The 27,945-nt window shown below is 42.2% G+C and overlaps 1 protein-coding gene across 2 annotated transcripts; it reads left to right on the plus strand.

Annotated features, from left to right (window-relative positions):
• The first annotated feature begins 2,594 nt into the window (after positions 1–2,594).
• On the plus strand, positions 2,595–27,919 carry PA2G4 (proliferation-associated 2G4). 2 transcript variants are annotated; one of them, XM_081849852.1, is made up of 16 exons: positions 2,595–2,970; positions 5,649–5,777; positions 7,408–7,513; positions 7,960–8,029; positions 9,038–9,130; positions 9,933–9,996; positions 12,250–12,328; positions 12,524–12,602; positions 12,878–13,011; positions 13,617–13,711; positions 14,952–15,079; positions 16,712–16,765; positions 17,822–20,218; positions 24,413–24,754; positions 25,532–25,554; positions 27,629–27,919. In XM_081849852.1, exons 1-13 carry the CDS (start codon positions 2,883–2,885, stop codon positions 17,885–17,887), a joined length of 1,185 nt encoding a protein of 394 aa, XP_081705978.1. In that variant the 5' UTR covers positions 2,595–2,882; the 3' UTR covers positions 17,888–20,218; positions 24,413–24,754; positions 25,532–25,554; positions 27,629–27,919. The 2 variants fall into 2 exon arrangements, with proteins under 2 accessions (XP_081705978.1, XP_081705979.1); XM_081849853.1 differs by having other exon boundaries at positions 17,822–20,163.
• The last annotated feature ends 26 nt before the right edge of the window (positions 27,920–27,945 follow it).

Here is a 27,945-nt window from a genome sequence, read left to right on the forward strand (position 1 = left end):
TTTTTATGTCTGACTACAATGATGGATAAAAATAAGTAGTGCAAAAGTCCATAAAGTTTTGCCCCTGTGGACGCATTTGGAATTTTGATTATCACAAGAGCCACCACAAAATGGCTGCTCTTGGGAATCCAACCATTCACAAAATGGCAGCCGTGGGACATGGCCAGCCACTAAATTTTAAACAGAAGCACCATACATATAATAAGGGGGAGTGTGTCCCCTCATACCCTGCTGCTTTTAGGGTTTCTCAAGGTATTGGGCTAGCCACTACTGCAAACCATGTGCTGCATTCGCTGGGGACAAGTTAGTCGTCTAAGAACAGAAACTTAGCACAAGGTTGAGTCTGTGCCTCAAATATCAAACCACATCAGTGCCAGATCTGCACATTTTTGCCCCAGGTTTGTGTAAGCACCTCCTTCCCTCTGCTGCCAACAAGAGAAGGAAAGCCTGTACAGACATCCTCCTTTTGACAGAGATGGAGGACACCTCCAAATCAATAGGACCACCAGAAACAAGTCAAGGGCTTGAGCCAGAGCTTAACTCAAAAAATATTATTCAGTAAACAGAAGCATGTACATAGTTCCCACAACCAGCTGGAATTAGGTGGGAAGGGTTTTGCACATGACAGAACATTGCAGCTGTTATAGGAAAAAATTGAGGTAGGCCTTTTCAGCCCAACTCGCCATCAAAAGGGACTTGGTGTGTCCTTACTGGTCAGAGAAGAATGGAAGCAGGATCCGGTGAAAGCAAACTGAACAGAGTGCTTGGGTGCCCTATGAATAAACAGGAAGGTGACCACCCCAGGCAGCAGATATATGGGGGGGGCAGATATGTTGCTCCTCCTGAGCCCCCTAAATTAGCCTGCTGCATCTGGTGTGTTGGAGGATGCTGTCAAGTTGTCAGTGTTGCAGTAAGATTCAGCTGCCATTCCAGTTGGCTTCTGTTCATCCAGTGGGGAGATGGTGTCGTCCTTTTGTCTCTTGACTCACCTAGCAAAATATATTGGGCTATCCCTGAGAGTGCTGCAGTTGGGTTTGGGAACCCTTGATTCAAATCCCTGTTTACTCATGGCTATGACACTGGTTGGCCTCAAAGAAATTCCCCATCTGTAAAATGTAAAAACTGTAAAATTCTGTATGGTGTTGAAAATCCTTAAGAAATGCTGTTGCTGTATGAAGTCACTTATAAAGGAAATAATCTGGGTCAGCTTGGCCTGGTGACCTTCATTCCCTCCATCAAGGCTTGTGGAGAAATTAACGGATCAAATGTAATTAATTATTGTACTGTCTGAGTCAACCTTGTGGGAAACTGTGATGATCCTGGAACATGAGAAATGAGGGAAAGACCTTTATGGCTATTAAAGCCACATTGAGGATACAATCCTATGCATGTTTTCTTAGCTATAAACCCCTGAATACACTTACAGATTGAGGTTGAATCCTGAAAAGATGTCAAAGAGAACAACAACTACCAGACCTTTAGAAGACATTTGAAGGCAGCCCTGTTTAGGGAAGCTTTTAATGTTTGATGGACTACTGTATTTTAATATTTTGTTGGAAGCCGCCCTGAGTGGTTGGGGAAACCCAGCCAGATAGGTGGGGTATAAATAAATTATTATTATTATTATTATTACTTATTTACAAGTATAGAATCAGGCTGCATGCTTGACCTTTGGACATGCGAAGAGATGAGTCTGAGTTTTAAAAAAAATAAGTTGTAATCATCAAACATGGAATATTAGCCACCAGTATGATTTTATTAAGAACACATTACGCTAGATCAAGCTAGTGTATTCCTCCCTTGATAAAAAAAAAGTCAGCAAAATAAACAGTAAATGAATTAATGTCAAGCTCAAGCAGAGGAAGGCAGCCTGATCATGTTCTTGTCACTATCACTGAGTAAAATAAGTTAACAGGAAACACGGGTTACATAAAATGCAGGATTGACTGCAAATGCTTTGAAGGATAGGCTGGTGTTCCTAAGAACACCAGAATAAGTTAAGACACATATCTGACTACATTACATTACAGTCACTTGTGAATGCACCCAGAGACTTCTAAAGTAATAAAGAGCACTCGGTTCAGCTCTAGCAATGCCTTAGCTAAGTATTGTATTAGATTACGGACATCTAATTCTGTCAGGCTTAGAACTCATAGAAATCATATTTCGGGAAAAGTTTAAGGGGCAGGGTATTTTAAGACTTTCAGAGAAAACAAAGCATGACAAAGAGTGAATGTTGAAAAAGAATAAAGTATGTAGGAGTGGAGACAACAGTTTACAGTCTGAGGACAGAACCCAAAAAGTTTAATCTCAACGCCCCAAGGACGGTTCGGATATGCAGCAAAACTGACTACACGTGCACACCCAAACTACAACTTCCAGGCGGCGCTAATATATGGACAGGAAGACGACCTAGAACGAACGTCAGAACATGAGCGGCGGGCGAAGGCGCAACAAGCTGCGCCCGCAATTCCCCCTCTGGCCATTAGGTGACGCCACTTAAAAGGAGGGCGCGCGCGGGGTTCAGCTTTCCCGTCGTACCTCACGCTGCGCCCGAAGCCTGGCTGGGCCTGGACCCTGACGGGAGTTGTAGTCCTCAGAGGCGGACTCGCTTCCCAGCGTGCCGCGCGCAAAGCCCGCGCGCTCGCTCGCTCGCTCTCTCCCTCTCCTCTTGCAGCCTGTCTCGCAGTCGGTCTTCTTTACTGAGGCGGCGGCGGCGGCGGCGGCGGCTTGAACGACAACGACCTGGGCACGCGGCAGCAGGGGGGCAGCGGCAGGGAGGGCTCGAGGCCGGGCGGTGTCGTCGTCGTCTGTGAGGAGAAGAAGAAGAAGGAGAAGAAGGCGCGCCGCGGCGGCGGCGGCGGCGACGGCTCAGTCCGACCATGTCGGGCGAGGAGGAGGCGGCCGAGCTGACGATCGCGGAAGACGTGGTCGTGAACAAGTACAAGATGGGGGGAGAAATAGCCAACCGTGAGTATGGCCCGGCGGCGGGAGCCGGGGGCTTGGGGGGGGGCGGGCCTGGGGCCTGGGCGTCGGGCGCCTGCCTGCCTGCCTGTGGAGCCCTCCGGGGCGGGGGGTGACGAGGCGAGCTGTCAGGCAGGGCAGGTTTGCCGGGGCGGCCCTGGCTGGGGGGGGGGGTGTTATCTGTTCTTCGCTCCCTGGTGTGGGGTGTATATATAATATTGCCTAGTAAAATGAGTGTGTGTGTGGTGGCTGGTCGGTCGTCAAGGCTTGGGGTGAAATATGACCTGGGGGTGGGGGGTTTCCCCCCCGCCTCCCGGTTCCTACTCGGGGTTGAAGTTGAACTCTTGTTAGTGGAGGGGAGGGGTGAGGGAAAAAAAACTCTGGAGCGACTTCTCTTCCCCCCCCAAAAAAAAAACCGATTTTGAGGGACGTGGGATACTTCCACTCCCTCCCCCGAGAGCCGTTGCCCTTGATAGGTAAGCTGGGAGAGCCGCCCGGCACATGGTGTACTTTCCTTTCTCCTTTCTTGCCTCGGTCAACTTGGAATCTCTAGAAAGAGTTTGAAGGGCTAATTTTAGTCCACTGCCCGCCATTGGGGTGTTTTGTTTTTTTTTCCCCGAGCGTGAAAAGCTCGTTAAGAAAAAAACAATCACGTGCATTTAAAAAACACACAAATAAATTTATGTGTTCTGGTTATTTTGAGAGAGGAGAAAGGTAAGATTTGGTCGATCCACGCTCCCCCCGGGGGAATGGAGCCGCCGTCCTCCAGGAACTGTAAGGCACATGGTCTGCGACTTGCCATGTGCTGCTGGCGCTCTCTCCCGTTCACTATCTTCCGACATCCTGGCTTCCTCCCAGGTTTCCCCTTTTGTTTAAGGGAGGTTTTCTGCTTCGGATCGGATCACCTTGTTCGGGGAACTCTAGGAAGTGGATTGTTAGGATTACAGCGAACTAGGGAAAAAGGGAAACGGCTTTTGCAGCTCAGCTCTTAACTGCCTGTGTTGGAGGGAGTCTTTCCCTGTAGCAAACCACATATCTCTGTACCTCACAGTTGACTTTTGTAGGCCTGAGCATTTGCAAAGTGTGAGCATGCACACTCACACACTCTTATACTGGGTAGAGAAATACCTTTGCCTGCTCCATTAAATTTTAAAATGCTGCGTCAGGCTTCCAGTTTTTTCAATTTATTTTTGTGCTGCGGAGGAAGAAAGCAGTTTGTTCAAAGATAAGCTTGCCCTATTGACTGCTTAATTGGTGGTAGGAGTGCATACTGTAATGTGAGGCTTTTGAACTCAGGAATCCCTGTGTTCTATCCTACATTTGGGATTTACCAAAATCTGGAATGGGATACTTTGTCTTAATGTCATTTACAAACTTCTGCAAATTCTTTCTACTTAAATTCAAAGGTTAAAGATACTGGAGACTTAACAGCAGGTCTCAGCTTTACCACAGAGTTGCAGAATGCACATGGGACAAAACTGTCTCAGCTCTTCTTATAAATGGAGTTAAAATTATTTTCCTTGTTCTCTTCAGCCGATCTGTTAAGATAACATGAAGCAGTTCTTGAAACTTCTGTATTAAAAGGATGAGGATTAAATATTTATGCAAACTTAACTTGAAGAATTCAAACACTATTTTTTGCCAGTTGTTCAGTAATCTCAGTCCATTGGTTTTATAAAGCTAAACACAAAATATGTTGCAGATACAACATGGGTAAATGCAATCATCACAAGAACAAACAATGATATGGCATTTGAAGACATATAAAATATACATTAAATTGTTTTAGACCAGTTTAACCATTGCCCACCAAAAGCCAGTTCAGGCAAAAATGTATTGTTTCTGGAATATTCTCTGGCTTTAGAGAAAATATTGCCATTTTTCTGATGAGGACACCTTAATTAGACAAGACAGAATCCTCAGCCAATGTTTTTCTCTTTGGCTCACATGCTTTTCATAAATGAAACCATGAAAGACTAGGTGTGCTTTAATCTTAGAATATCATTAAATGTGAGTGTTCTATAGTATTTAAAATTCAAAGTTTCTATAGAAGTAAGGTTGATTAGATCAACCTTTGATGGAAAGTTTCTTGGGGACAGAAAGATGCAGGTTTGGAAAAACTACTGCAACCTGTTGTCACCTCATGAGGTGGAGTTGACTTTAGGAATCTGAAGACATTACTAGAGATTCTCAGTTCCCTAAATGGTATAGGTAAGAGTATTCTAATTCAGTAGGCATGCAACAATGGAATTTAATGTACATTTTGTAGGCAGTTGATGTGGGAATAGAACCTGGATGCCTTGGAATCTAGCAGTGCAGTGTTAGAAACTGGAATAGAAATACTGGGAGCCAAATGGCTTCTGGGACTTTTATTGTTAAACTCCTTAGCATATTGTCTATCCTTAACATATACTTTGAGGCTTCAAAGCAAATACATTTCAGTAATCCTTGAGTGTCAGCCAGGTGCAAAAAAATGGCACCCAGACTTTTTGAGGCACTCGCAAATTGAAAATCTTTAGGCGCAAAATGTGCCTGGTGCCCTGCTAATTTCGAACCCTGCCTCAGTGTGAGAAGTTGAGCTACCAATGTTAAATACACTTTCTGAGCTCCATAGTGTGGCATAGCTTTATGCAACTGTAAAGTGTATTAAAATATTCAATATGAAGTTTTATCTTGAATTACAGGAGTCCTACGGACTGTGGTAGAAGCAGCTAAGTCTGGAGTGTCTGTCCTCAGCTTATGTGAGAGAGGGGATGCCATGATCATGGAAGAGACTGGCAAAATCTTTAAGAAAGAGAAAGATATGAAGAAAGGTAACATACAATTTTCCAGCTTTATTTTTGACATACATATCATGTTGCCTCATTTAAATTGTATTCATCATTGAATAGAATTAATTGTACAGTGATGTGGATTGTGGAGTTTGAGATGCAAGACCTGCAGACCCAGCCTAGATTTCCAGTGTGACTGCTGCAGGTTGTTCCAGTGCTTACATGCTTTTAGGCTTGTATTAGTTTGTATTCCAGATCTGAATTATTTGTTCCATTTTGTGCAGATAAATTATACTTTTGAACATCAGGCATTCCGTTTTTGTCTAGCTGGAAGCAGTTTAAAAATGCTGCTCACATTTCTGGCAGTTCATGGAATCCAGTTAACTGGAAGGGGAGGATTTGAAATTACTTTTGTTTTGCCCCTAATGGGGTTGATTCAATACTTCGGCACCCAGCACATAATTTTCTTTTCCTCTTCTTTGTGTACCTTGAAGTCTGGCAAAAACCCCAAATTTTAAATTGATGTGAAAACCAACCCATGCTAGATTGCTTTGGGATTTCAGAGTGGCATAAAAGTATAAAATACCTATTAGCCTTGGGGATATAGAGTCCATGCTGTTTTGAGGATTGTAGTGTTATATGAACTGTTTACTTAAAAGTACGTTGACATGAGTTTAAGACATGTTGACTCTGTATGTAGACAAAACCATGAATGGATTTGCCTTGTCATGCATGACAGTTGGCCAGTCTGCATCCATACTGATACCTTGACAAGAAAAAATGTGTCTTAATCATGCATAACATCATAAATCTTGGATAGCAACATAAATATTAAGCACTATAGTGTTGCATATTTCACAAAATTAAGGGCTGATAGCAAATATAAGTGGTCAGGCAACTTTGCATAGTTCTGGAATTACAGAATTGCAGTGTGTCTGAAATCCCATGAAGCCTTCTGCTGGAGGAAGGTTTTTCATCTCTTTTCTCCCCCCCCCCCCTCTCCATTTCCTCCCACACAGTTCTTGAGGGTCCAGAGCAGCTTTTTAGGGTCAGTGGGCTGGAAAGGAAAATGGAACTGGTGAAAATCACCCCATCCTCCCTCCCTAGGGAGAGTCCTATGGGCAAAGTTCCATGCATGGGATCTCTGAATCCAAGCCATGGAATTACTGGCTCTGCAGCAGCATTATGATCTGTTGGAAAAGTAGCACATTACTGTCTGAAAAAGTGGTTCATACTCCCATAAATTATCCCAGGTCACACCTTAAGCCTCTCCCTCTAAGCACTGACCAAGCCCAGCTCATTTTATACTGAGGAAGCTTCCAAAGTTACAAGACAGGTTGGTGCAGCTGTAGCAGCTCTAGTACCACTCACAGTGTCAGCAGAAAAAGGATAGCAATCCAACCTAGTCATTATTCAATTGATGTAGTCTTTGAATTACATAGGGCAACTTGTGTCCCAAATCCAAATGTCTGGTTTAGGGGACCCATGTTACGATACTTATTTCTGTCCTGCTTTTTTAAAAAGTTGTCAAAACAATGTCTGATACACAATCTAATCACATTAAAACACTAACACTTATACATACCAGTAACTATTATATTTGTGAGATGGAAAACTGTTACAGGGCTTGTGTAGATTGTATGATCTCATCACTGCTCCCTTTTTTGTGTAGGTATTGCCTTCCCCACAAGTATATCGGTAAATAACTGTGTCTGTCACTTCTCCCCCTTGAAGAGTGACCAGGATTACATTCTCAAAGATGGTGATTTGGTCAAAATGTAAGCATCTCCATTCACTTTCTTGGGTTATCTGTTGGCTTACTTTTACCCTCAGCTGTATATTTTAAGCTGGTCTGCTCAGAGTGCATTACGCTATATATGGTACCTCTGAGCCACATTTTTGAGGACCAAAGTTATTGTTGGTGCAGGTGTGTGTTTGTTTTTTGGTTTAGTGTGGATTTCTCTTGGCACATGAGACACATTTTTGGTTTAGTGTAGATTTCTCTTGGCACATGAGACACATTTTAATGGTTCTGCCCTGCTTCCTAAGTAGAGATAGTCACTTTAACTGCTATGGTGCCAACTATTGCGTGTACCATAATGGTTTAATAGGGTTAGAATGTGGAAGTGTCATGTAAGCAGAATTTTTTTAAGCCTTTGATGTTGCAGAAGTTTCCTTATTGCTAGCTGTGGTTTAAATCTCTTTTTCCCTTTTCATGTTGCAGTGACCTGGGAGTCCATGTTGATGGCTTCATAGCAAATGTAGCTCACAGTTTTGTCATTGATGCATCAAAGGTAAATCTCCTGTATGTGGCTTTGAGTAGCATGTGCATGTGCTACTTTCAAGACAGGCTTGGCCCCAGTAGGGGGAGTAATGTAAGCGGCATCCTTAGAACTGGCTTGCTAGTTATTCATTTGCAGCTATAGCTGCTAAGAAGTAGGATGGGTCGAGTGGTTGCATTTCTAGATGTATAGTGGCAATCCATCCCATTGCCAAGAATGTGGGACAGCTCTATTGATCAGTCACTCCATCAGGCGCTGTACATTAATGTGTAACTTCTTAAGTGGCATGTCCTATTCAACTTGGCCAAAGTTGCAAGCTAAGCAAAATTCTAAATTATCATAACTGCAGCTCTTCAAAGTATCCAAGGCAAAATAAACTAATAATAATATACTATATTCCTGGAAAGGCTGGATTAAACTTTTGAATTTCTACACAATTGCTGGAAATGTAGCCAGATTTTTTGGGTCACTTTGGTGACTCAAGCATTCTGGCGTGGATTGAGAACTCTTGCTACTTGTCAATTCGGTTTATTTAACCATAGCTAATGCTGATTTAGCATCTAAGGCAAAACAAAGAAAAGAGTGACTTGTAGGGCTGGATAATATTTGAATCCCATTTGTGAATTAAGGGAGTGGCAAAATACTTTCAGCAGCCTTCCAAACACAGGCGCTCTCCATATCTTTAGTACTTCCAACTCCTATGTTTCCTTGTAAGCATGGCCAGTGTTCAGAGACAGTAGGAGCTGTAGTCCAAGTCATCTGATTGAGAAGGGCACAATTCAATCAGTTAAACACTTTTAAAAGCGCTATTGATTCCAACAGGATGGGATTCAGATAAGGCTTAAACCCTCTCACTGGAATCAATGGGACAAGAGTGCTTAATTTTAGCTCGTTTACTCCATTCATATTTTGTGCAGCTGTACTGTGTCTTTAGGATTTGTCAGTGAGAAAGCGCTTGTCACTTTTCACCCCTTAGGAGTAAATCCTTATATGAATATTAGTTTTTTCCTACCATTTCAGGAAACTCCAGTGTCAGGTCGCAAAGCTGATGTCATCAAAGCCGCTCACCTCTGTGCTGAAGCTGCTCTGCGTTTGGTTAAGCCTGGAAACCAGGTGACAATGGGTGGCTACTTTTTACATGAATTGGTTTCATGTTTTAGGATGGGTGACCAGAGGTTATGACCACAGATCCAATCCTCAACTTATTCTGAACATACAAATAAAAAATCATTGCCTTACTCTGGGAAGAGGTATTAAACTGTTCTACCATAGATAGCAGAAATGCTCTCTGGGGTGAGGAGGTCTTTGCTTGTGAAAAAGTAGTAGTTACTGAAGAGTTTGTATTGTCATTAGTCTTTCTGCAAATGGCTGAAGGTTCTTGGGTTTTCCCGCCCGCCTCCCCAAACATGATAAGAAGTATTTGGCAGCTGAGCATTTGTTTAGTCTAATGACAATTTTAGGGCAGGATGTAGAAAGTTCTGCTTTTCCCTTCCAGTAATTCCCTCCTAGTCTCAGGCAGTATGTTTATGCTACCGCATTGAAAACAAGAAATTGAAGATTTATTGCATTATTATTGACAATTAATCTCTGCCTCAATTATATAGCATATATAACGATTTCAGTGGTAATTCTATTCAGCTTCTCACCATTAAAAGTTCTGTATGAAAAGATCATTGTCATACAGTACCTTGTATACTGGAATGTTTTGGCTGCTTCTAATACTGAACAACTTTCTGTTGAAGGCTTGGAATTTATAGGGGGTTTTTATTGTGCAGGGAAGGGGGAATACATTTATGATCCGCTTCTCCAAAATAATAGCCAGTGTAGGGGCCGTTAAACTGTGTTGATCACAGGTTTCACTGCAGAATATGGTCAAATTCAACTTTAAATGCCATTATTCACCCTTTTCCAATAGAATTCACAAGTGACAGATGCCTGGAACAAGATAGCTCATTCATTTAACTGCACACCAATTGAAGGTAAGGATTAGCTAACTGAACAATGAAATGAGACAGCAGAAATAGAAGAGCATTTAACATAGCAATGATCCTTCTGTAGAATTTGAAAGTATTGGAAGTGTTTAGTTATTGTAAGGACAGCATATCTGCTTTTGATGTTTGGAGTACTTTGGTATAACATGCTTGTGAATAAATATTCCCTTTAGAGCTCCTAGCATGCTTCAATGTAGAAATTACTCCTGTGCTTCCTTCTAGCCTGCCCATTTGGCTAAAAGAACTGACTGCTTAAATTTGGGGTCACAGTTCAGGGCACAGGGTAATAAGCTTTGAGGAACTTTGTTAGAAACCGAAATAGATTATCAAGGTATCAAGCTGAACTTTTCAAGTTGCTTTTATTTTGTTGATGGTACCAAAGTCGAATAAGTCACCTTTGGGAGCAGTTCACAAAATAAGCTCACTGTAGGCGATAGCACGGTAAAAGAAATGTGCTGTTTTAGTTATGTGTTATGGAAATGTTCTCGGCCACCAGTCAGTTAAGGTTTCTGTATTAGGCCACCCTGCAAAAAATGTGGTTCTAAGGTTAGATTTTTTCACATGCAGTGTCTTGTAGATCTGTGGTGTGCCTATGTAGGAAAAAAATGTCAGCACAGTGAGGAGGAGGCTGCTCAAGCTGTCAAGGGAATCTAAGCAGCTACTGTTTTGGAAACATTCAAGTGTTATAATCATCCAGTCACTGGCAGCAGTTTATGAAACTAAACAGAGCTCTTTTCTCTCAAGGTCAAGACTTATTTCTCTCTCTCCATCAGCCCCCTGCCAATAGAAAGGTGCTATTTCCTTGCTCAAAGCTTGTGATGTGGAGGGCAGATGAGACATGGCTTTCCCTAGATTGAATCTTAAATATTGAAGATGTGCATCAAAGCAGGAAGGAATGCTTTGGTGTACTGATCTAGATTGTGTCAGAGGGTGGTATGGGGAAGAGAATAAATAGAATGGACAAATTTCTCTGGGCACATCATTTGTCTCTGGATGAGCAGGAATGCTTTGTTTGGTGACCCTGGATGTTAGAAGTCCCTGTAGTACTACTTGACACAGTGTTTCAGGCTTGAAATGGAAAGGTCGTTTTAAAAGTCCCAAGTTAAATGTGTCGCCTTGTTTAAGGGCACATTTAACACTTCTAAGCTTTCTTCTTGCACAGTACCAAATCCTTGGGCTGCTAAGTAGTCACTTCCCTGACTAATTATGCCCCCTGAAGCAATTTCAAACCCCTGCTGTTTATGATCTGTTCCCACTCCTGAAGAAATCAGTGGGGACTGGGGCAAGAGGATGCTTTTATTGTGTTGTGTGCTGCTTCTCTCCCTGGATTCAGAGGCATACAGTAGAGTTGGTAGTTTTTGCAGTGTTGCAACTATCCAGCTGTGCCACAGTCTGCTTGTGAATGAGACGTTCATGGAGATAAACATACAATATTTCAGACCTGCATCTAAAGATTTATTTAGATTTTAAACATGCACTATGAATGAGAGAGTTTAGAAACAGACACTTCATACTTGCGAAATCACCAGTGTCAGAATTGGCTGCAGCTGCCTGTCAAGTGCAAACTCGTCTGCAAATCCATATTGTCATAGTATGGAGAGACTCTTAGGGTGCGAGGTACTGGGAGAGTGCTGTTAAGTTCAGCAAGGAGCAAGGAAAGATTGAGGAGCACAGAACTGGAGCATAAAAAGATAAATTGGAGAAAAGAGTAAAGAGATTGTGATGCAGAAAATAGAGATGAGGTTCAGTGTGCATGCTATGCGGTAGAAGGCAAAAGAGAGGGTTAAAATAGTAAGTTGCAGAAAGAGAAAAGAATATGTTGGTGGGAAAAGGGGAGGAGAAGGTTAACAGAGTGGCCTGCAGAGTTGACTCTTAGTTATTTAAAATCTTTAACTCCTTACTGTAAATAGCTTTGAAATATTTTTATATAAAATAAGCCATTTATAAGTTGACTAAATAAAATAATAATAATGTGGCAAAAAGGCTTTTCTTTAGTAGAAATGGTGATGTAGCTATCTTATTAATAAAGCAGCCTCCAGCTATTGGAATTGTGAATACCTATCCCAGTGTAATTTTGAAGCTGTTTTTTAACAAGCACACGCAGACCTTTGGGCATATGACAAGATGTGTCTCTGATCTTTGTTTTAAAAAAAGAAAGTGCAGTGCAGTGCCTTGGATTATCAGCTGTGATTCACTGGCTGCTTTGCAACTCCAGTGCTAATAGATACCCTTTCTTGACAGGGATGCTATCACACCAGCTGAAGCAGCATGTGATAGATGGGGAGAAGACTATCATCCAGAACCCCTCAGACCAGCAAAGGTACGTGTCTCTTGTCTGGAATTGTTGCCAAGCCGTTTTGTGTTTGTGCCTTTTGGGCACTAGGAGCGCAGATGTGTTGTAAGATGAAACACATGACTTAGAATTAGTATCTTGCTTCATATTGACTCCCAAACAATGTTCAAATGGAGGTGGTCTTCTATTTTCATGTGTGTGTGTGTTTTTCTTTAAATCTAGAAAGGACCATGAAAAAGCAGAATTTGAAGTCCATGAAGTTTATGCCATTGATGTTCTCATCAGCACTGGAGAAGGAAAGGTAAGTGTCCTTGCTTAACACCTGTTCTATAATCAGGTGCCATACAAGTTCGGCAACTTTATCTAAAGTCACAAGGATGTTAACTTCCTGGTTAGATTGTTTGATGTAGTGTCTTAAAAGCCAGTTAAGTTGGGAAATGCTCTACATAACCACAATCGTAGCCCAAAAAACATCCTTTACCCCCTTTTACTCTTTTGCTACCTTCCCTTTCATCATATAAGTAAATCTATATATTATGCTGCTAAAACTGTCTTTAATGACTTGCATGTCTTTAGGCAAAGGATGCTGGGCAGAGAACTACAATTTACAAAAGGGACCCTTCCAAGCAATATGGTTTGAAAATGAAAACTTCCCGTGCCTTTTTCAGTGAGGTGGAAAGACGCTTTGATGCTATGCCATTCACTCTCAGGTACTCTCTGTTTTCTGGTGCATCTGTGCATAAACTTGGCAACGGGGATTCCACTTGGTAGTTCAATGATTGAATGGTTCCTACCATTGCAGTCATGTCTCTTGCATGTATTGTAAAGTGAAGGGAATGTTCTGAGTTATATTGCTTTTCCTAGTTTAAGCTGTGTGTAGAATGCTAGCCTCGTACTACAGGTAATAAGCAGAATTGTTAAGTGCTAAAGAAATCAAAATGTTGTACTAAGAGAAAGTGAATTCCACAGCCTATATAAGCTACGCAAGTGTCTTGCTTATTTGGTAACTGTGGTAGCTGCTAACTGGGTAGGGGGCACTGAAACCCTGGGCACAAGAAGTCTTACTCAGCTATCCCTTGTGAGATTGTGCCAGCATCTCTGCACTCTCCAAATTAAGTTTGCTGCCATAATGGGGTGGGATGTTGAGATTAGTAGGAACTTGAATTCTGTGTCCAGTAACATGTTCTATATTTTGTGTGCATCTGCACAATATATAAGCATTCTTTGGTGCTATGACTCTGCAGTTCTTATAGTAACCAAAGGATGCAGAAAAGCCTACACAAACAGTTTTTGTTTTTATGTTTGTTCCATACAGGGCATTTGAGGATGAAAAAAAGGCAAGGATGGGAGTAGTAGAATGTGCTAAACATGAGCTGCTACAGCCTTTTAATGTCCTCTATGATAAAGAAGGTAAGCACTTGTGCCTGAATGTCAGAGCAATTTTTGTCTTGCTTTGGGGCTAGGCAGTTGGCAGCTCTGACTAATTATTATGCACTATTTTACCTTTAGAAAGATATGCTGAATTGATACACTCTTTTGTTGCCCCAATATGTTTCTTGTTGAAAGAACTCTTCTGAGAGCACTTAACTTTAGAACGGAATGTACATGTTGAATACAGATACATGCTTCATAACAGATCTTTGCTTTTTGGTTAAATTTGGGGGGTCACAGTTAGAGACTAGGACACATATATTGTGTCATTTGCAAGAGTGTGCAAATACGCTTGCAAGTGGTGAGCACATCTGTTCACCTGGTAATTACATTTGTGATGAGAGCAGACTGAAAGATGGGCAGGGACTTGTCTCTGGTTTTGGAAACGGAAGCAGTGAGCCTTTTTTCTGCTTTGGAGTACTTCTGAAGCCCAGTGCAATTGCAGGGGTGAACGCTCCCAAGCCTAGAAGAAAGGCTTCGTTCCTGTAGTTGTGTTGCTTTTAGCAGGTGCTCCAAAGCAGCAAAACAACTCAGTGCTCCTGAGCAACTACTTATCAAGTTAGTTACACTTAATTTTAGAGTGTCTTTCGAGGGAGAGGGACAGGATTGTTGGCAACTACACATTTTGGTTGGTTCAGCCACAACTGTGGACCCCTGGACACTTGCAGTAATATCTTAGACCAGTGAGAAATGAGGGTGTGGTTTGCTACTTCTTGAATAAGAACCTCAACAGTACAGTGGTACCTCAGGTTACATATGCTTCAGGTTACAGACTCCGCTAACCCAGAAATAGTGCTTCAGGTTAAGAACTTTGCTTCAGGATGAGAACAGAAATCGTGCTCCGGCGGCGTGGCGGCAGCAGGAGGCCCCATTAGCTAAAGTGTTACTTCAAGTTAAGAACAGTTTCAGGTTAAGAACGGACCTCCAGAACAAATTAAGTACTTAACCCGAGGTACCACTGTAGTGCCTTTAAAAGTTCAGGTGGGCTGAGTTTAGGTAAAAAGGCAAGGAAACCCCTGCTCTAATTTGGATAATTGAAATGAACATCTCATGGCAAGCTCACATACCTGTTTCTCCACTATTATAGCAGATCTGTCTGAACCAAACCAATCTTACCTCTTGGTTCTTTTTTTTTTTCTTGTATGCTTGTCAGACCCTTGATGTAGGCAGCTGTCTAACATGGTGCATGGCTAATCTTTCTTTTAATTCCCCCACCCAGGAGAGTTTGTTGCCCAGTTTAAGTTCACGGTGCTTTTAATGCCCAATGGTCCCATGAGGATAACTAGCGGTCCCTTTGAGCCTGAACTCTACAAATCAGAATTTGAGGTGCAAGATGCAGATCTGAAGGTCAGTGGAATTACAGTGTTCTTTGTATAAGTGCCCAGAGTTCCAGGAACAAATGTTGTCACAGTAGGGAGAACTGCTTGAGTTACTTATTCCCAGTGTAAATGTGATGAGATAAAAATCGATAGTTCTTGTTATTCCCAGTACCTATTCATTAATAAAGCTGGGGAAGGAGTTCCAAGAGAGCAGGGACAAATTTGGGATCCAAAGTAGGTTTTAACATGTTGAGGACTAGCCCATAGAGAAGAAGAAAAGCATTTTAAAATGAAGTAAGCTCGCAACTTACACACACTTTTAACTTGCGTGCATTCAGCTTTACATGCTTGGCAAAAAGGGGATGGGCAGGGGGGTGGCAATTCCACATGCCACTACACCCAATATGTTTTGACCATATGCCATTTTGGCTTTAGGGACAATCCCTGGAACATAATCCCCACATAAGTTGCAGGTTTACTGTAGTGTGTGTGTTTAGAACAGAAGTGAGGAACATTTTTTGGTCAAAAGACCATGTTCCCTCTTGGCCAACCTTCTAGGTGTTGCATGCCAATGGTGAGTCTGGCCCAAACAAAAGTAGATATGGCAAGCCAAGGTATGCCCCCCGCCAAAAAGAACCCCACAGAGATACTACATATACAGCCCATGCTTCTGTTTTCCACTTCCCGAAATTGGCTTTGAAAGAAGCAATTCTATTTGAGCCAATGAATAGCTTAATTGTGGTGCCACAATGTTCTTGATGGAATCACAGCACATGGGAAGGTGAGAGTTAACTTCCATCTCCAGCTATGACACCACTGCCCTACAATTAGACTTTGGGAGGGAGGAAATACTCTTTTGCTTTTACCAAGCTTTTTCAAGCCCATGGCCGGGGAATGAGGTGAGGACTCTGTGGGCTGGATGTAGAGGCCCCAGGGACTGTTTTGGGTCCATAGTTCCTCACCCTTCTAGGATTACGGTGTGCCACAAATATCGCCCTGTCATGCACTGAGTGGGTACCTGTATTAACTTTCAATTGACCAGGCAAGTTAAGTGCTAAGAAGAAAAAGCCTTGCCTCCCCTAGCTTTTGTGCCTTTTTTTTTTCAAGTACAAAAATGTTTCAGGCATGTTGTCATGTGAGATATCATGTTTAAGCAATTTGCTTCTTCTTTCTAAAGAGCTAGTAAAGTTTTTTTGTTGTGAATTGTAATGAGGTGTAAGAACAAGATGAGTGAGTTCATTGAAAGCATTTTGAATTAAAACCAAAATGATTTTGAAGGCTGTTTTATACAAATGTGACTACTTACTTGCTAAAGTGAAACATGCAACTCCCCCGCCCCTTGCAATTCTTCTTTCCTCTTCTTAGAAAAATTTAAATGACAATTTTATAAGCTTGTAATTTCTAAAGAGGCACTGTGAGGCTCCCAGACTCGATACTGTTGAGTAATTCTCTGCAAGCAGGTGAAACTAGAAGTTGCTGGCTCCAAAGGATGCATAGCTCAGCTTTATGTGAGGCTAATTGTTAGTCCCAATATGTGCCAAGCATTCTAGGACTGGCTGCATTCCTTTATGGCTGGCAGTGATTTTCCCTTCCTTGTTGTCTTAGAAGTAATCGCACTCTAGGTATCTCCTTTCGCTTCTGACATTTTCCCCTCTTGCAGGCACTCCTACAGAGCTCAGCAAGCCGCAAGGCCCAAAAAAAGAAGAAAAAGAAGGTACTTGGTTGTGTTTGTGTGTTAATCTCATTACATTTTTTAAATATTGTAACCTGCTCTTAGACCTTATGTGAAGGGCAGATTTAAAATTAATATTTATTTATTTATTTATTTTTATTACATTGTGTTGTTGCCATCATTATGGCTCTTGAAGACAATGAGACCTCAAATTACTATGTTGATGCCTCAGCTCAGAGGTGGGGAACTTCTGGCCTGTGGGTCTATTTAGGCTTGGCCATATGGTCTGTGAAGCCATTTTGGCCAAGCCACACCCACCTACCCAACGCCTGGTGTCATGTATGATGTCAAGTGAGGGGCAGGGACTTGGACAAAAGGGCCTTTGCAGGCACCCCTGTTGGTGGTGCCTGCAAACCCCCTTGCTCAGTACTTCCCAAGCACCCGACAATCAGCTGATTGTCAGGCGCTTGGGAAGTGCAACTTAAGGAGCTTTGCAAGCTTCCTTTGGAAACAAAAACGAAAAACGCTCTGTTTTTAAAAGCTAATCGACAGAAGTATGGCCCACCCACCTGTCAGCGTTGGCCCATGGAGGGTGAGGGAGATAAGGATCTAGCCTTCTGGTTGCATCCAGTTCCCCATCCCGCCTTAAATCTTCTTTAACAGGATACGATAATAGTACAGCATATTTTAGAACTCCGTTTTTTCCAAATGACTGGTAGGATTTCATGAGTTTGACAACTGCAGGGTAAATGGGTGCAGTTGCTTAATATTGGGCCAAATGAAGAACTTACATATGGATTCTGGGGGCTTATTTTCTTTTAAAGTGTCTATAAATATTTAAAGTTTCTTAAGGTCTTAGGTGGAGTTCTATGCGGGTGAAGTTTTAAGATATTTTGATCGGAAATTTCATGCAAACCTTACAAGGGAAAATCCAACCTCATATAGGTTTGGGCAGGCATTCCTTTGAAAGCTGAGGTGTCCTCTTTAAAACTGTTAACTGTGAAATATTGAATGCTGTGTCTAGAGTTTTTGCAAACTGTTCCTTTCCTTTCCTATTAGTTTCAGTTTCAGTTAATATCACCCCCTCTGTTCCTTCAGGCCTCTAAGAATGCCGAGAACGCCACAACAGGGGAAACAGCAGAAGAGAATGAGACTGGTGACTGAACAGCTCTGACTGCCTCTGCGTAGCACCTGATTCTTTCTCTCAAATGCCCCACTCAAAACAAGAGAAACAAATATCCATTTACGGCTGTTTGTCTCATAGGACCAAATGACAAATAGCCTGGACTTCCCACAGAGTGTAACCAGTTGTGACTGACTTTGCCACTGAGGGAGGAGTCTCTTCGCCACTTCAGAATACTTTTAAAAGTATGAAATAATAAAATCAGGAGTAAAAACTAGCCTACATCCAGTCTTTATAGCCTTTGATACTACTTGTGCTCATTAGAGGTGAACACATACAGTTCTGAGCTTTCGTCTAGTTCTCCCCCCCCCCCCAATTCCCTTTTGCAGGTACTCTGATTCCTCTGAAAAATCCTCAAGTATCTTTTCACAACTGAAGTTAAAAATGCAAAAGCTCTTGGGTTTAGAATTTCATTACATGCAGTTAATGTAACTTGCATGCCTTCTTCCTATAATAATCTTCAGTCATTTTTTTCTCGCTTAAACCATATAGGACATTCTTAGGGTTCTTTTGTGTGTGTGTGTGTTTCTTTTTAAACTATCGACCTTGTATTTTTAAAGTTGACAGGAAGCTGGTTTAAAGATCATTCTCCGAGTAGATAGCTTGTCTTCGTAAAGATTCTACATTTCTTTTAATTTGTGTGATTATTATTATTTTTTAATAATAATTACCCCAGTGCAAAAATACGGTAACTCTCACAAAATCCTTTGAGACAAAAGTGATATCTGCAGCTTCCTCCCTCTAGTTTTCATCTGATGGTTTGACATTTTATTCATCTGCACTTGTCTGTTGCTTTTTGTGGACTAAAGATGGCTATCCAGTGGTTATCCATCTGCTAACGGGAAGAACCTGTCAGTGGAATAGAGAAGGCAGGCAATCCCCCCCCCCCATTTTCCCTCTCCATGCAGCCCTCTTTGCTTCTCAGATCTGCTCTGCAGGGTCCCCCAACCCTCTGGAGCAGATTTAAGGGGTTGCAGGGGCTGTGTGGAAAGAGGGAATAGCCAAAAATTGCCTGTCTTCCCTATTCCACCGACAGATTGCTTCAGTCAGTGCATGGACACTTGGATACTTCCGTTCAACTTGCCACTGCTCAGGTTGATAAGTCGTATAAAGTAGGATTTTTCAGAAGAATTCCCTCCAAACATCTTTTTTACATGAATGAATGCAATGCTACATAAGTGGTTGGACCTGGAATAAGCTCTTTGTGGGAATCGCTTTTCTATAGTATGTCTTTTTAAATTGTCCAATTGAATTGTATATGATTGTGGGATTTTTTTTTCTATTGTATTCCTAACCAGGTCCCTGTCTAAGACACTTACTGTAGCTGAATTGAAGACCTGTCTTGTTAGGAGGGGGGAGCACTTGTGTGCTCTCTGGCAGGCAAAGTCCTTCTTGACCAATATATCTGGATTTCAAATACTTAAAAAAAATAAATTACAGTTACTACCAAAGTTTTAAGTCCATAAAAGGAAATAAACACATGTTTCTTTCCTGAAAAACCTTTTCCATCACTCTTTGTAAACTTTCTACTTTTGATTTCTACTCTGTTCTCTTGCTCTTTTGTAAGGGTTGCTTTCAGTGCTACGTTTGGGAGGTAAAATTGGGAACATGTTGAGCGGAGGCTGAATCGTATGAAAGTGATGAGCCTGGAGGATCATGCACAAAACTTGCAATTAACTGCCATTTTAGTTTTGAACTGCTCCCATTTGTTAACCATGAACAAGGGAAGGGAAGGGAGGGTGGGCGGGGAAGAACTTGTTCAAATGAGGAATATTTTAGCATTTATAAGTAAATATGTTTTCGTACCGCCTTTCCATAAAGGAAAGGCTTGAGTTCAGCCACATTACCAGTTTATAAACCACTAAGACTTGCTGGCGGTTAATTTAATTTTCTATCTTTATTTTGAAACTTCAAGGCAATTGTATCTCTTGATTTAAAAAAAAAATGCCGTTGGAAATTTTGGAAGAAAATTCCCACAAACTGTTCTGTAACTTGATTTTTTTCCAAATAAAATTGATTAGTGACACCTCTGGATAGATGAATGGGTCTGCTATGTTGAGGGGGTGGAAGGATCTGGAGTGTTTCGGACCTAAACATGGTATGCATGAAGAAATGTTCCATCTTTTATACGTTTATTAGCCATGATGACAGAGAACGTTAAAATGTTGAATTCTCTTCATGATTCTAAACTGCTGCAGTCACCAGAGTTCTAAATATCCAGAACATGCTGAAAATCTTTAGGAGTGCAGCTTTCCTGGTTAGTGTGTCCCTCACCTCACCTTACGAATGAGCAGCTTTTTGGAGGATGGAGGGTAGTATTATTACATTATCTCTTCATTTTAATGTCCATGAAGGAGGCATGAGCATTAAGTATTTAAGCCTCTTGCATGAAGCAGGCGTGGGGAACCTGTACCTCCTGGTGTGTTTGAGCCCAAACTCCCATCAGTCCAGTGGCCCCAGATGATGGGATTTGAGGTCCATCCTAATCTGGTGAGCCACAGTTTCCACATTCCCGGCATAGTGAAACTCTGTCGCTCTCTTTGCTACCGTTTTAGAAGGGTAAAATTATGAAATTCTTAACACTTGGCCTACAATATGTTATATTTATTCTTTGCTGTTAAGCCAGAGAAACAGCTCCTTAGATTCTGGCATTAATGGGATAATGGTTTGGTGTCGTGGTTATTCTAACACAGGCATCCCCAACCTGCATCCCTCCAGATGTTTTGGCCTACAACTCCCATGAACCGTAGCTAACAGGACCAGTGGTCAGGAATGATGGGAACTGTAGTCCAAAATATCTGGTGGGCCACAGGTTGGGGATGCCTGTTCTAACAAATCTCATTATCCTGATTCCATGGTGCGCCAGGCCATACAGCAGTAGTAGAAGACAAGGCATGCAGTACATTTGCAGCGCAGGTGGAAACCTGCCTCCTGAGTGTTTTACACTGACATTGCAGTAGCTGTTGATATAACTACCTTGCAAGAGAATGCCATGCGATGACTTGTTCAACCGGTCGTCTTGTAACATTCTCCGAAGTGTTTAGACAAGAGGGTCCTTAAAACACAGTTGAGTTGCCCTTTACTACACATTGAATGAAGTGCAAGAACTGCTGTGTTATGAAGGATATGTGTAACTGAGAAGGCATAGATCATTGTTAAGGGGGCTTTAACAGGATGCTGTTTAGTGAGATGCTTTGTGCCTTCTTTGGTGATCACTCGTAGCCGAGCAAGATTGTCTTCCATGAACACGTTCTTAACAGTTGTGTCCATAAGTGACTGTGGAGGCCAATTCTGGATCTGCACATCTATAGTGGGGACATACGTTTCCCGGTGTGATCACAGTGAGGATTTGCCAAACATGCCTTCATCTTGGCACGTTTCTCCCTTTCTGCGTTTGTGCTTCTTCAAAGTCCTGGATGCCTTTGGTCAAGGCTGTTCTCCAACTGGAGCGATTGTAGGCCAGTGATTCCCACTTGTCTGTGTTTATACTACATTTTTAAAGATTTGCCTTGAGAGCACCTTTAAACCACTTTTGTTGTCCACTGGCATTATGCTTACCTATCTAACATTGGGAATAGAGTACGGTGGTACCTCTGCTTACGTACTTAATTCGTTCCGGAGGTCCATTCTTAACCTGAAACTGTTCTTAACCTGAGGTACCACTTCAGCTAATGGGGCCTCCTGCTGCCGCCGCACGATTTCTGTTCTCATCCTGAAGCAAATTTCTTAACCCGAGGTACTATTTCTGGGTTAGTGGAGTCTGTAACCTGAAGCGTATGTAACCCGAGGTACCACTGTAGTTGCTTTGGAGGATGATAATCGGGCATCTGAACAACATTACCAGTTCAACGAATTTGATGTTGAATCATTGCTTCGACACTGATCGTTGCTTTTTCCAGTACACATTTCTTTGCCTGTTTCCCCAAGTGATATGTAAGACTAACTCAACTTGGGAAGGAAGTGCCTTTGAAATATCCCAAAATGAGTTCTGTTCTGAGGTCTCCCATCAACCTTGTCTCCTTTATGTTAGAATTGTGACCATTATAATTGTATAAAGAAAGCTTATACTTAGTTGGTCTTTCAAGGTGCTACTGGAATTATTTTTTTTAAAAAAATTGAAAGATTGTTTTAAATACTGTCTTGAGACAAAAGACTTGATTCTCTTAAGGGAGTTCTTTTCAGATCATTGAATAATAATTAAAAAGTTATATTTCATCTTGTTATTTACTATAATTATTCTTAATTCTGTGGCTTAGAAGTGCACATTGTACAGGCTGGATTAAACAAAATAGCTGTGCTAGCAGAAGCCAGTGCATCAAATCCTGCTAGTACAATGGGGGGATTCCCCCTGTCGTCACCCCACCCCCTCCATTGGCTTTGGGGGGATGAGAAGAACCCCTAGATCAGCACACAGATGAAGGACAGGGGAGATAGTTCCATCCAACAAGCAGAAAGGCTTGTGCTGATAGAAAAGTCCTTAACACTACCCGCCTTGGATTTCTATAAGACACAATTTTAAATTAAGATAGGCCTGAAGCGGAGATGCTAATGTAGATTTTTAAAAATACAGAAGACTTAGGTGATGTGATTTCCTGGCTTGCTTCCATTTTTACAATCTGTTGAAGAATAGGTGCAGTAATTTCATTGCGGACATTTTCAGTTGGCTCCAAATTTGTAAGACTGCCACACTTTAGCTGATTCTTTTATTAGGTGGGATATGCAAAGAGCAGAACTCAGTTTTTCGTTGGTATCGCATACTGCCTGATACACTTCATGTCTTCTTTCTGATGTCTTGAACTAATCTCCATTGCTAATGAATTCCTTGAAGCTGTGTGTTTGCAGAGGCGTCCTGTGACCTTGGGACTCCTTTGGGGAAAAGGGTGGGATATAAATTTAATAAATAACTGAAATAATTAAAGTGGGGGAAGCAAATGCTCAGACAATAAGCTCCTTGGAATAAAGAGGTCACTTAAATATCAGCAGAAGGTTTTCAAATATCCATGGTTTTCATTTGACGAGGGCTGGATTTGACTTGAAAAGTGCATGTAACTTCACAAAGATGTAAATCTGAGGTTTTGAGAAGCCTGCAATCCTGAAATGTAGTATTTTTCTATGTAGGAGATGCATGACGGGAGTGTGGTCTTCCCCGCCCTATTCTATTTAAAGCTCTTACAAAAAAGAAAGACTTAAATCTTTGTGGGGTGGGGTGGGGGTATATGATATTGACTTTGACTTACCGGTAACAATTTTTATTTTCCTTTGCAAAGCTAGGCAAGGGCCCATTTTCATTAAATATGTTTGCATTAGCATAGAAAAAGCAGGTCACATTTTACTTCACATTGCACCCTTAGTATATCAGGTACAGCGACTCCAGGTGACAATTTTAGGCAATGAATTTATATATGGGAAAGCCTGCATATAGCATTTTCATAACTTCTTACATATAGCTAGATCCTCGGAGGGATTGCCAACCTGACCCATGGGCACCAGGTTGTTGACCCTCATGTATTTTTGTGGTGGTTTAGGTTTTTTTTGTTTTACAAGGAAAATTTATGTGTAATTCTGGTCTATGTGCAGTGTATTTGGGGGGTAGAGACTGAGTGGTGTGGACACTGGGTCAGTTTTGTCTACTTAGGATTGGATAGTGCTCCCTTGTAAGTGTGCACCTTGTGTGTGCTCCTAGGCTAGTGTTGTGAATATGCAATTCCCAAGTATTTTGGGTACAGCCAAGTGTTAACAATGGTTCAGTTGCTCTAGTTCCAAACACCTTAAATTAAAACTGTTAGGTGCATCCCAGTCTTCTTTTTACTTATACTGTGTGATAGGAATTTTATGGTCTTAGATATATGGCAATGTTCATAACCGCACATACGTAGATCAACACAGGAAGGCCAACCTGGAACCATTTTGATTCCTAAACTGACCAAATGTTTTCTCTGCAAGGTCAAACTGGAAAAGTCTCCCCATTGTCTCTTTCCTCACAAATCCTGTCTTAAGGACACATTTAAGATATGAATAAGGTGTGAGCCTGTGACCTGGCCCAGGAAATAAGTATTTTACCACTACAAAAGAATGGCCAGGCTCCCCAGGAATTTGTTACAGCACAAATATGCCTAGGATCAGCCTGCCCATGCCTATAATTCAAACGATCAGACCCTTTATTTAAACATGATTATTTCGTGGGTGTTTGCTAAAATCCTAGGCGTGTTGTCCCGTGATTGCTACAGTCCGTAGGGAAGAGCTGCACCTTAAAAATACACTTTTGTAAGTCTCCCAGATGCGCAGGCGAACTCCATTTGCGGACTATTTTGCAAAATGCTCTCTGCACATGGTCAAAGGCGGTCTTGACGGCATGTTTCAGCGCCTGAAATTTAATTCCACCGAATAGTTGGGTGTGCTTGTAGCTGTGGGGAAATGTAACTGCTCCTCCGCCGGATTGTCCGGCTAACAGTGCAGTCTATGCCCCGGTATTAAGTCTTCGTGAACTCAGTGGGTCTTATTTCCAGGCGTTAGGAAGCATGGCTGAGGCTCCTACATTCACGTCCAAAATGGCGTCGGAGCACCTGACTACACTCTGAGAGAAATGTGTCCCCTCTCTCGTGCGCAAACTACAACTCCCACCATGCAATGCGAAGACCGCCCTTTGTGACGCTCCCCTGCCCGCCGCGTGACGTATAAATAGCAACCGACAGCCTCCCTCTGCCTTTCCTTTGCTACCGCCACCGCCATCTTGTGCCGGAGCTGCTCTGTGGTGGCCGGCGAGGTCTATCCGTCGCCATCCGGCCACAGCCTTGCTGCCTGTTCTCAGGGACTGAGCCCGGGGGACCCACCCCGACATGAGAGCTAAGGTGAGTGGGGTATCGGGCTTGGATAGCGAGCTGACCCGTGAACGTAGCTGGGCTCGAGGCCTGCGTTGCCGTCTTTTGCTATGGGGCGGGCTATTGTTTCGGTTAGTCAGGTACGAAATGGGGAAGGTTATTATGACGAGCGGGGAAATGGAAGAGCTGGCAAGACCGCCTCGTGCTTCTCTGCCAGGCGAGGCCCTCTTGATATTTTGGGGCCTACACGGTGATAGGAAACCCTGCTGAGGCCTAGGTGCGCGATGGCGTGTGAATATCGAGAGTTGGGCCTGGCAGCTTGGAGAGGGTGGAGGGATAGCTGGTAAAGCGAGTGTCATGGGGCGATCCTGCATGAGAAGCGAGTCTGTAAACCTGATACTTGATGAAGGCATTTATCAGGGCCGCCCTGAGTTTTGTTAGTGACTATTGTACATGCGCATTTAGGCGTCAGTCCCATTGAACTTGGTGGGGCTTTCTCCTAAGTAAGCAGTGCACAAGATCGCACTATCAAATGGTGTTTTTTCTGGGCCCCAGGTTTGTAGAGCTGTTGTTTGAATTTTTAAATTGACACCAAGACTCTGCCAAGCTCCAGAGTAGCAATTTTAGGAAATGACACTAATGGATAAAATGCTGTTGGTGCTGGGCCCATTTTTTTAAAAAAAAACTACAAGTTGAGATCTTGCACCTCATATATGTTTAAATACCAGTGTATTTGTGTTACTCTTCTGGGTTTTGGTGCTATAAAAAACGCTGACTTTGTCTTTCCTTTCTCTCCCCTTTCTCTAGTGGCGAAAGAAGCGAATGCGCAGGTATGTAAGCATGTGTTTTTATTTTACTGTGCAACCCACTTGTTTTCTTTGCATTTGAAGATTCTGGATTAGAGTTCTCGAAAGTGCATTGACTAATTTAGTGATACCGTTGTAACAACATGGGCATCTAAAATTTTAAATAGTGGCTGTTGAAAATTAAAATCTGAGGACCCCACTTGTTTCTAAGTTCAAATTTGGTCTACTGGCTATGCAGACTTAGTGCACTCCCAGTATGCTAGCTTAATAAATTCCATTGAGCTCAATGAGGCTTAATGTTAATGTTGCTAGGTTTCTTACATTGGTGCAACCAGAAGCCAATACCAGTTACTGATGCAAAGAATCTAGGCAAGACAGATGCAGATGAGCTATACTAACCCTAGGTTATCTAAATCGCAGGTGGATGAAGACATGCTAGCAGTGTGATGGAGCAGTGGCTGTTCTGCAAGGCAGTGCTTTAGAAAAATGAGTGATAATTCAAAGTATAAGACTTCCCAGTAATATAATGGAAAACATACAGACTGCCACATGTTGCATCCAGAGAAATAGGCCTTCCCTCAAGCCTGTTCATCACAGATTCAACCAGTGTAAAACAGCAAGTGAACCTCACTGGGGATGCACAGAAAATAAGCCAAACACAGGTCAATCACTAATGCATGAGGCCAGTGTACAGAGGCAATTTCCTTGCATAGATGCATGCCTGAATGCAATGATATCCATACTAACCAAAGTAGAAATAGCCTTCTCTTTGACTACAACCCCTTTTTTTGGTTTTGAGGCACTTATACCTCAGTGCTTTCCATTCATTCTTGTTCCTGACATAAGCTTTGCCACCCACTAGGGATCATAAATACAGAAACATTAGAATTGGTGCTATGTGAAACAGCCCTGCAGCTGTTGTATATAGTTATCTGAGACACTCAGTTTGTACTTTGGAACACCCACTAGCAGATAAACGATTTAGCACAGTGGGGCTTGGATGAAACAAGCCTAGGATTGTATTGCATATGTGATACTGAGAATTTCATTGAGGGCAGGATCTCAACTTTTGGTAAAAAGCTACTGTTTGAGATGGTAGGAAATCTTTCATTTTCCCTTCACCTTTGAATACCTTAAGCAGTTGAGAACTTAAGTGTGAATTATTTTGCTTTTTTTATATGTTGTCCTCTTTTCCCGCCCCCCAATGCCCTCCTCCCCAAAGTAGGCATCAGTACTTCTCCACTAGTGATCAGTCGCCAATGCTTCTCCTTCCCCTCAGAAAAGTACAGAGGGAGGCTTCTGTGCTGGCTCTTCTACTAATCAGGACAGGTTGCAATAATGCAGGCAGTAGTGGTGCTTTTATTGCAATAAAAGTGGAAAAATACCACTCCCTGCATTATTGCCATCTGTTCTCAGTTGACTGGGCAAGACAGCTACAGGCTTTGCCACAATCACTCTCTCCAATGCCTTTGGGCTCTGCCTGTAACATACATGTTGGGAGTATGAAATTGTGATGCCAAAGAAATTAAGTGTTTCTATTGACAACTGCAAAGTTGTTGGCTGCCTGTTTAGTGCTGGGGTTCACAGTTGGTGGCCCTCTTTAACCTGATTTATTTTTTATTTTTTACCTCTAACCTGCTTAACAGGAATGGATAGGAGGCAGGAAGAAGAGCTGCTTGAACTGCATCTTGTTTTGCTTTTCTCAGTTGCCTTTTGATTCTGCAAGTAACTGGTGTGGTAGGAAGGATATTGGAGGAAATGACTTACTTTAGGAAAAGTGAACTAAACATTTATTTAGTTATACAAGTATTTCTGTACTTCCATATCCCAAAGTATTAGGGTGGGGTACAACATCGAAACCTTAAAGGCTATGGAGAACAATACAGATAATCATTAAAGTAGCTGGCTAATCTAAAATTAAGTGGCTTCAAAGACCTGTTGGCATAAAAGTCTTCAAGAGAAACCTGAAAGGAAAAAACGGTACCTACTGAATCTCTGTAGAAATAATTTTTCACTTCATGCGACTGGAAACACTACATTGCCTTATGGTAGAATGTTTCGTTAGTATTGACAATTAAAAGAATATTATCCCCTACAGGCTGAAGCGCAAAAGGAGAAAGATGAGACAGAGGTCCAAGTAGATGTCTCAGTGCTACTGAAGCTGCAGAACCAGAGCATGGAAGGGCGGAGCTGATTTCCAGATAACACCTTCTATTTGCTGCTGCTAGAAGACTCCTTGCCTATCTTCAGGAGATTCCATCTTAAAGCTTAGGAGCAGTGATCTTTCAAGGGGTGTGTGGGCCCCTGAGCTTTACTCTTCTGGACTGATCTTGTTCTTTGTGGCTTGATGTAGTGACTTGAATACAATAAAATTCCTTTTTTGGGGGAATTCAGCACATTTTTTCCCCATACCAA

This window comes from Podarcis erhardii, assembly GCF_964252035.2.
Source record: "Podarcis erhardii genome assembly, chromosome: 2".
In the NCBI taxonomy this organism is placed as follows: Eukaryota; Metazoa; Chordata; class Lepidosauria; order Squamata; family Lacertidae; genus Podarcis; species Podarcis erhardii.